This window comes from Colossoma macropomum, unplaced genomic scaffold (genome assembly GCF_904425465.1).
Source record: "Colossoma macropomum unplaced genomic scaffold, Colossoma_macropomum, whole genome shotgun sequence".
NCBI lineage: Eukaryota > Metazoa > Chordata > Actinopteri > Characiformes > Serrasalmidae > Colossoma > Colossoma macropomum.
Genome location: NW_023495958.1, coordinates 350,853 through 360,824, shown reverse-complemented (window position 1 = coordinate 360,824; position 9,972 = coordinate 350,853). Strand labels below are relative to the sequence as shown.

The 9,972-nt window shown below is 40.0% G+C and overlaps 2 protein-coding genes across 2 annotated transcripts; both read right to left on the bottom strand.

Moving 5' to 3' along the window:
• Nucleotides 1-3,823: 3,823 nt before the first annotated feature.
• LOC118803765 (C-type lectin domain family 4 member F-like) lies at nucleotides 3,824-6,880 on the bottom strand. The gene is made up of 6 exons (XM_036564257.1): nucleotides 6,645-6,880; nucleotides 6,457-6,555; nucleotides 4,654-4,827; nucleotides 4,424-4,566; nucleotides 4,241-4,347; nucleotides 3,824-3,981 (listed from the first exon to the last, which is right to left on the bottom strand). Exons 1-6 carry the CDS (start codon nucleotides 6,814-6,816, stop codon nucleotides 3,828-3,830), a joined length of 849 nt encoding a protein of 282 aa, XP_036420150.1. The 5' UTR covers nucleotides 6,817-6,880; the 3' UTR covers nucleotides 3,824-3,827.
• A 1,415-nt stretch (nucleotides 6,881-8,295) lies between these two features.
• LOC118803771 (C-type lectin domain family 12 member B-like) lies at nucleotides 8,296-9,972 on the bottom strand. Its single transcript, XM_036564266.1, has 6 exons — nucleotides 9,774-9,972; nucleotides 9,597-9,695; nucleotides 9,283-9,495; nucleotides 9,055-9,197; nucleotides 8,875-8,980; nucleotides 8,296-8,616 (listed from the first exon to the last, which is right to left on the bottom strand). The coding sequence occupies exons 1-5, from the start codon at nucleotides 9,928-9,930 to the stop codon at nucleotides 8,933-8,935; spliced, it is 660 nt and encodes a 219-aa protein (XP_036420159.1). The 5' UTR covers nucleotides 9,931-9,972; the 3' UTR covers nucleotides 8,296-8,616; nucleotides 8,875-8,932.

The window sequence follows — 9,972 nt, the reverse complement described above, 5'->3', positions numbered from 1 at the left end:
CTCTCTCTGCAGTCTTGTCTGCTCTCACTCCAACTCTTCTGGTTTCTGTAAGTTTTGTTTATCTGCTCTTTCTCCTCGGTCAGATTGTGGTAGCTGCTCTTCAGCTGGTCTCTCCCTGCAGTGATGTTTGCAATGATGGTTTGGTCTTTAATATCTACATTCAGAAAGAATTACAGTTTTTATATTATAGCAGATGCATTCTGTATATCTGTATTTGGAAAATAGGAAATTTGTGTTTAAGACTGAAACACTCACAGTACATATACAGCACTATGTTGGTGGTCAGCAGGAGAACACACAGCAGCCCCACACACACCACAGCCAGTCTGGAACATCTGATTCCTGTTCTAACGTCTGATAAAGAGTGAACTGACTTAGAAGTTTTCATTGTGAACACACTGAGAGTTTGTGCACTGAGAGTTACTCTACCTGTCTGCTGAGTTGTTGTCTCCCTCTGTGTGTTGGTCTCCTGAGCTCTAACAGCGTCTGCACTCATATAAATCTCCACCGTCTTCACCACTCTCTCTCCTCTGTCTGCTTCACTCAGCTCAGCACTGCTCACATTATTATAGATTCCCTCTTCCATTCTCTCTCTCTCTCTCTCTCTCTCTCTCTCTCTCTCTCTCTTTTTCTGTTTTCCTCTAATACTCTACTTAACCTTCAGTACAGAAACTGCAGTGTTCACTGCAGTTCACTAACAAAGAAGAGTCTGGGCAGGAAACAATGTCAGAGGAGCTTTTAACCACAGAGGTGTGAAAACAGGCCTCAAGTATATTTGTGCTCTCTCTGCAGCACATATGAGCTCAAAGATGCATGGGCTATGAAGGAACACATTAGACCCATTTAATTAGCATATGCGTGAGACAGAGAGCAAGAGTGAGAAACAGACTCCCATCAGTAAATATAGTACTTGGGAAAAGTAAAAGGTCATTTGTCATTTGTTTAATTTCCAGTAAAAACAGCCATTAAGTACAAGTTATTTAGTTTTCAGGGTCAGGAAAAAAGCAGACAACATATTAATGGAAAATTACACAGAAGCATGTCATTTTTTCAGTATTTTTTGTTACCTGCAACACATTTTTGTTACCTGCATTTTCTGCTTCTCACCATCCACGTGATCCCAAACACATTCAGTGATGTTGAGGTCTCAACTCTGGGGTGGTCAGTCCATTGTTCTGAGAATACCAGCAGCTTCTTTGTTTCCCACAAAGTTAGAAGTATACAATTGTCCAAAATGTCTTGGTACTCTGAAGCATTACGATTTCATTAAGAGTTCCCTTCACTGGAACTAAGGGTTCTAGGCCAACCCCTGAAAAACAACACCATAACATTATCCCTCCTCCACCAAACTTTACAGTTGGCACAATACAGTCAGGTAGGTAATGTTCTCCTGGCATTCGTCAAACCCAGACTCATCCATTAGACTGCCAGATAGAGAAGCGTGATTAGTTTCTCCACAGAATGTGTTTCCACTGCTCCAGAGTCCAGTGGTGGCGTGCCTTACACCAATCCAATCAATGCAGAAAAGCTAGTTCATGCATTTACTGCCTCAAGGCTGGATTACTGTAATGCCCTACTGTCTGGATGTTCTGGATGCTGCAGTCAGAGTCTTTACAAGAACCAGAAAGTTTGACCATATCAGCCCAGTTTTATGAAAGCTACACTTTTGCCAGTTAAATTATGCATTGAGTACAGAATTCTTTTACTGACATATAAAGTCCTAAATGGCCCCTCAGTACCTCAGTGAATTTTTCTCTTATTATGAACCATCACGCCTACTTAGATCACAAGATGTTGACTTACTATTAGTACCTAGAATTACTAAAGTTGCATCAGGGGGTAGAGCCTTTTCATACAAAGCCCCCCCCAGCTTTGGAATAATCTTCCAGTGAGTGTTCGGGACACAGCCTCAGTCTTTAAGTCTAGGCTAAAAACCTACTTGTTTAGTCAAGTCTTTGGTAATAAGTTTTTCCCGTTAGCTAAAGGGTGCAGATCTAGGAAGTCCATGGACATAGAGGATTATGGTAAACTGGGAGTGTTGGTGCTGTCATAACGTCTGTTGTAAAAAGTGTTATAAAAAATAAAAAAATAAAAAAACTATGACTTGACTGGTTTGTGTGTAGCTGCTGGGTCATGGAAGCCCATTTCGTGAAGCTCCTAATGCACAGTTCTTTTGCTGATGTTGCTTCCAGAGGCAATTTGGAACTCTTTAGAGAGTGATTCAGCAGAGGACAGGCACTGTGCACTTCAGCACTCATTTGCCCTGCTCTGTGAGTTTGCATAGTCTACCGCTTTGTGGTTAAGCTGTTGTTGCTCCTAGGTGCTTCCATTTACAGTTGACAGGGCAGATCTAGCAGGACAGAAATTTCACAAACTGACTTGTGGCAGAGGTGACACCCTATGAACTCATCAGTATGACTCATTCTACTGCCAGTGTTTGTCCATTGGAACTGTTAAGCTATATGCTTAATTTTATCCACCTGTTAGCAACTGAAACAGTTGGCTAAAACACCTGAACTCAGTAATTAGGAGGGGTGTCTCAGTACTTTTGTCCATATAGTGTAAAGTCTAGTGGCGGCATGCTTTACACCACTCCATTGCATTGCACATAGTGATCTTAGGTTTGTTACTGAGCTGATGTTACTTCAATAACCGAGTTGGGTTCCCTCTTAACGGAGTTCCCCTTATCTCCAGGCGTAAAGTAAGGGGTGGCGTAGTCCACAGGCCCTGTAGAGAGGGTGTTACAATACCTTAGATTTTAACAATGAATTAGTCACTAATAACTAAACATATTGTAGAAAGAAGAGAACATTCTGCATGTTCAGACTGGATGAAGAGCCAGAAAGATTGGTTTACACTGTTTCTAGAGAGCACCATATGCCATTTTTGTAAAAAAAAAATTCAATGCAGATATTAACATGAAAGAGAACAAAGGACCATCCATTCCCAATCATTTTTTGTCTGGAGTCCACTTCACTACAGAGAAGGAGACCCTCTTGTCCGGTTAAAAAAAAAGAAGGAGGAGGCATACTGCATTACCAGCTTTCTTTTTATTTTTTTTCTGCAGGAGTTGTAACACACACATTATAACTTAAAACGGCAATATTTTTACATACAGTAGGCCTTGATCCTTAAAAGAAAGTTTAAACTATCATATCACTTTACATAGTTTAACTGATCAGGGAGTAAATGTTGGGATGGAGCAGCCTTTGACTCAGATTTCAAACTCAGAGAAAACTGTTTATATAATGAAAACCGTCTATGGCTGTTTTAAAAAAGTTTCTACAGTGTGTTTATGAAACTAACTATATCTTGTGTTGAATACCCCCCACATCCAGCCTACAGCACATTCAGCCATAGGAACATCATGGTGGTACAGGCTCCACCCCTTCAGTCTCCATGGTAACAGAGGTTCATCAATGCACAGCATGTTTGTAAGATACAGTTAAAACAGCAGGAACTCTATAACTGATAATAAAAATGTCTGTTCACTTTTTAATGATGATGGAATCATTTAAATATTTTGTCTAGTCCATATAATCAATATAATTAGATTTATTATATTTAATTAAAAGCAATATCACAACTAACAATAGAAAATGTAATGATTATCACATACATTTGCTGTAAACAAAAAAAAAAATCTGTATTTTGTCTGCTGACTAATTTAGAACTAAAATAGTGATTTGTGTTAAAGTAACATGCTCAAGTCCTGTATTCGCTAAATTTCAGTTCAACAGCTTCTAAACTACCTGATTAAGGCTTTATCCCAAGATTAACAGTGAAAATCTAAAGGTGTTTAATTGAAGTATTCAGGTGGAAGTTGGTCAGATTGAATTCACACATCCAGTTTTCTGTCGCTGAGCAGGAAAGATCGTTCCATGTTCGCTGACCGTCATTGTCTGCAGTGGTGAAAACAGCACAGTCCTGTCCTCACGGTTACCACCACCACCATTGTTGGGTTCACCCTTCCTCCAGAATCTGACAATCAGACACAGCATTAATCTGTAATCATCATGTTTACAAAACAAGAACTCAAATTAAAACAGTTCACAGCAGCTACTGAGGGTCTTTACTCTATACAAACAGTGTCAGTTCTGTACCAGAACACCTTTATAAACTCGCAGAGAAAATGGTAGTTTTACTTTAAATATAAATGGAATACAATGAGATAATGAATAGAAAAGGGAAAAATGATGTGTTGCATTGATTTTAACTACTGTTTTGTATCTTGACATACTTGTCAGTCAGCGGTTGGCTGTCCACCCACTTCCATGTATTTTCTGTGTCTTCATCAGTCAGACCAATCCAGAAATTCTTCTCATTCTTTTGGTCAATGAGGAACATCTGAAAAAATAACATAGATAATAAATAATAATCAATAATAATCAGAAAATAAAATGACAAATTACTTCCCCCCCACCTGCTCCTCTTTGCTGTTTATGATCACCAGATCTGCTCCTCTCTCTCTGCAGTCCTGTCTGCTCTCACTCCAGCTCTTCTTCCCAGAGGAGAACAAGTAAAAGCTGCTTCTGTTCTTCTTCCATTCTTTAAACCATCTTTTCTCTACATCAGAGCAATGAGAACAAACATATTTTAGAAGCATGAAGGAATATTTTTGCTTCTTAATTGTGAGAATGATGTTTCACTCACCAATCAGCTTCACTAAATGATCATATTTGGTTTGTAAGATGTGATTTTCCTCAATAAGGATTCTGTAAGTGTTGTTTATCTGCTCTTTCTTCTCAGTCAGATTCTGGTAGCTGCTCTTTAGCTGGTCTCTTTCTTCAGTCAGGTTTCTGATACTGGATAAGAGGGTCTCTCTCCCTGCAGTGAAGTTTACACTCAAAGAAATGGGTTGGTGGTTAACTTTATTCATATTAACGTCTACATTCAGGAAGAATTGCAATTCCAACAAAGTTGGGACGCTGTGTAAAATGTAAACAAATGTAAATAAAAACAGAATTCAATGATCTGCAAATCTCACGGACCTATATTTTATTCACAATAGAACATAGAATCAGATGTTGAAAGTGAGACATTTTACCATTTCATGAAAATCAATAACTAGTTTAGAACTTGATGGCAGCAACACATTTTAAAAATGTTGAGACGGGGCAACCAAAGGCTGGAAAAGTAAGTGGTACTAATAAAATTTGCAACTAACTCACATGACTGGGTGTAAAAAAGTATTTTAGAGAGGCAGAGTCTCTTAAAGGCAAAGATGGGCAGAGGTTCACCAATCTGCAAAAAACTGCATCTAAAAATTGTGGAAAAACTTCAGAAATGTTCCTCAACATAAAATTGCGAAGACTTTGGAAATCCCACCATCTACAGTACATAGTATCATCAAAAGATTCAGAGAATCTGGAGAAATCCCTGTACACAAGCGACAAGGCCGATGGTCAATATTGGGTACTTGTGATCTTCTGGCCCTCAGACGGCACTGCATTGAAAACAGGCATGATTCTGTACTGGAAATCACTGCATGGGCACAGGAACACTTCCAGAAATCACTGTCTGTGAACACAGTTTGCTGTGCAAGCCACAAATGCCAGTTAAGGCTGTATCTTCTCTGGGCCAAAGCTCATTTAAAATAGACTGAGGCAAAATGGAAACCTGTTCTGTGGTCAGATGAATCAAAATTTGAAATTTGTAATGGAAACCATGGACGCCATGTCCTGCGGACTCAAGAGGAGCGAGACCATCCAGCTTGTTATCAGCACACAGTTCAAAAGCCTGCATCTCTGATGGTATGGGGCTGCGTTAGTGCCTATGGCGTGAACAGCATACACACCTGGAAAGGCACTATCAATGCTGAACAGTATATAGAGGTTTTACAACAAAATATGCTGCCATCCAGACAGCGTCTGTTTCAGGCCTTGCTTATTTCAGCAAGACAATGCTAAACCACATACTGCATCCATCACAACAGCATGGCTTCTGAGTCCAGGTGCTAATCTGGCCTGCCTGCAGTCCAGACCTTCCACTAATAGAAAATATTTGGCGCATCTTGAAATGAAAAATCCGTCAAAGAAGACCCAGGACTGTTGAGCATGAATGGGACAACGTTCTGCTCCCGAAACTCCAGCAATTGGTCTCCTCACTTCCCAGACATTTACAGACGGTTGTTAAAAGAAGAGGGGATGCTACACAAAGGTAGACATGATCCTGTCCCAACTTTTTTGAGATGCGTTGCTGCCATCAAATTCTAAATGAGTTAATGTTTTTCATGAAATAGTAAAATGTCTCAGTTTCAACATCTGATTAAAATAAAATATGTATCTATGAGATTTGCAAATCATTGCATTCTGTTTTTATTCACATTTAGTTACACACAAGTTACAGAAGTCCCAACTTTTTTGGAATAGGGGTTGTACATTTATTATAGCATATGTATTCTGTATATCTGTATTTGAAAGAGGAAATATTTGTGCTTCAGACTGAAAAACTCACAGTTCATGTACAGCACTGTGCTGGTGGTCAGCAGGTGAACACACAGGAGCCCCACACACACCACAGCCAGTCTGGAGCTTCTGCTTCCTCTTCTAACAACTGATAAAGAAAACATTCACTTATTTATTTAGTTCTCATTGTGAGCACACTTAGAAATGATGCTGACGTCTCTGTTTGAGTTACTCTACCTGTACTCTGCTGTGTCCTCGTCTCTGTCTGTGTGTTGGTGTCCTGTGTTTCTATGCTGGTATTCTGAGCTCCAACAGCATCTTTACTGAAATAAATGACCACTGTCATCTTCTCTGAATCCATCTCACTCAGCTTAAAGCTGCCCACACCAGCATACATTCCCTCCACCATTCTCACTGTGACATACCGTATATAAACTACAACCTTCTTCACTACACAGACTGCAGTGTCTGGAGTGCACTAATGCAGAAGTGCCAGGACAGGAAATGTCGTCAGAAGAACCCAGAATGACGTTTGAGGTGTGAAAACCAAAGCAAGGCCAACAAAGGATTACATACTAATTCTGTTGCATACAACAGCTTAAAGATCACTTGAAACAGATGTTCAGCTTAAACTGAAAAATTATGCAGAAACTATGTGAGAGGCTCTCAAGGGGCTTCGGTTTCCCCCTTGCTGCCTGTTCAATAAAAGAGCACTTGCCCACATGTGCAGTGAGTCTGGCATGGTGGCAAAGAATCCATTGAAAGAGAAGCCATGAAAGTGGTGCAACAAAGCAACAGGTGTGCTGCACTGCAGAAAGAGGGACACACCATGCCCTTCAATGACCTGAGCCTAGGCTGGTTGTGGTGCTAGCAGGGTAGCATGGCAGCGCACCCCAGCAGCACCCTCGCCAGCATTGGCAGCACGGTGGGCAGCAAACAAAGCCAAGTGGCCAAGTGGAACAGAATCGCTGCTGCTGTCGCCTCAAGTTGTTTGGCACTTGTGCTGGCCAGATCTCTGTGAGGCCTAGTCCTCCATGCTAAATAAGGTACTTTTGCCACTGCTGCTGTTCCGTCCCACTATGCCCTCTCATTCAGCCCTGTTGGGTGGTGGTTTCCTCTTGCTGCCTGTTCAGTAAAAGAGCACTTGCCTGCATGCGCAATGTCTTCTGTGTCCCACTTCACTGCACAGAGGGAGACCCTCTTGTCCAGTATTAAAAAACAGATCAAAGAAGGAGACATGCTGCATTACCATTGACACGCCAGATTTCTGTTATATTATTTGCCTCATGTCTAACACAGACCACACACACACACACACACACAGATTATAACTTAAAGCTGCAATATTTTTACATATAGTAGGCCTTGAACGGTAAGAGTTTAAACCATCATAGCACTTTAGCTCAAGCTACATAGTTTAACTGATCAGGGAGTAAATGTTGGGATGATGCAGCCTCAAACTCAGAGAAAACTGTGTATAAGTGAAACCGTCTATGGCTGTTTTAAAAAGGTCCTACAGTGTGTTTATGAAGCTAACTATATTTTGTGTTGAACACACCCCACATCCAGCCTGCAGCACATTCAGCCAATGGAAAATCATGGTGGTACAGGCTCCACCCCTTCAGTCCCCATGGTAACAGAGGTCCATCAATGTACAGCATGTTTATAAGATACAGTTAAAATAGCAGAAACTCTATAACTGATAACAAAAGTGTCTATTCAATTTGTAATGTCTTTAAACCTTCATGAATACATTTAAACATCCTGTCTACTTCATGTAAACTATATCATTTGATTTTTATTTTTTAAAAGCAATATCACAACTAACAATAAAAAATAGATAATTGCAATATATTTTTGTCAAAAACAAAAAACATCTGTAACATCTGTTGGTTCTCATTTAGAATTTTGTTTGTGAATTATATTTGTGTCAAAGTAACATGCTCAAGTCCTGTATTCTCTAAATTTCAGTTCAACAGCTTCTAAAGCCTCTGATTATGCCTTTATCCCAAGATTAACAGTGAACATCTAATAATGTTTAGTTGAAGTATTCTGGTGGAAGTTGGTCAGATTGAATTCACACATCCAGTTTTCTCTCCCTGAGCAGGAAAGATCGTTCCATGTTCGCTGACTGTCTTTGTCTGCAGTGGTGAAAATAGCACAGTCCTCCTCACCACCACCATTGTTGGGTTCACTGTTCCTCCAGAATCTGACAATCAGACACAGCATTAATCTGTAATCATCACATGTTACAAAGCAAGAACTCAAAATAAACCAGTTCACAGCAGCTACTGAGGGTCTTTACTCTATACAGTGTCAGTTCTGTACAAGAACACCTTCATAAACTCTCAGAGAAAATGGTAGCTTTACTTTAAATATAAATGCAATACAAGATAATGAATAGAAAAGGGAAGAATTATGTGTTACATCGATTTTAACTACTTGTTTGTATCTTATCTTGACATACTCGTCAGTCAGTGGTTGGCCGTCCACCCACTTCCATGTATTTTCTGTGTCTTCATCAGTCAGACCAATCCAGAAATTCTCTCATTCTTTTGGTCAATGAGGAACATCTGAAAAAAAAACTAAATTAATAAATAATAATCAATAGTAAGCAATACATAAAATTACAACCCCCCCAACTGACCTGTTCTTCTTTGCTATTTATGATCACAAGATCTGCTCCTCCCTCTCTGCAGTCCTGTCTGCTCTCACTCCAGCTCTTATTCTCAGTGGAGAAAAAGTAAAAGCTGCTTCCAAAAGTCTTCAATTCTTTAAAACAGCTTTTCTCTACAACAGAGCAATGAGAACAAACGTATTTTAGAAGCATGAAGGAATATTTGTGTTTTTACTGTGAGGATGGTGTTTCACTCACCAATCAGCTTCACTAAATGATGAAATTTGGTCTGTAAAATGTGATATTCCTGAATGAGGTTTCTGTAAGTGTTGTTTATCTGCTCTTTCTCCTCAGTCAGATTCTGGTAGCTGCTCTTTAGCTGGTCTCTTTCTTCAGTCAGGTTTCTGATACTGGATAAGAGAGTTTCTCTCCCTGCAGTTAAGTTTGCAATGATGGTTTGGTCCCTAATATCTACATTCAGAAAGAATTACAGTTTTTATATTACAGCAGATGCATTCTGTATATCTGTATTTGGAAGATGAAATATTTGTGTTTAAGACTGAAACACTCACAGTACATATACAGCACTATGTTGGTGGTCAGCAGGAGAACACACAGCAGCCCCACACACACCACAGCCAGTCTGGAACATCTGATTCCTGTTCTAACAACTGATAAAGAGTGAACTGACTTAGAAGAAGTTCTCATTGTGAACACACTGAGAGTTTGTGCACTGAGAGTTACTCTACCTGTCTGCTGAGTTGTTGTCTCCCTCTGTGTGTTGGTCTCCTGAGCTCTAACAGCGTCTGCACTCATATAAATCGTCACCGTCTTCTCCACTCTCTCTCCTCTGTCTGCTTCACTCAGCTCAACACTGCTCACATTATTATAGATTCCCTCTGCCATTCTCTCTCTCTCTCTCTCTCTCTCTCGCTCTCTGTCTCTCTG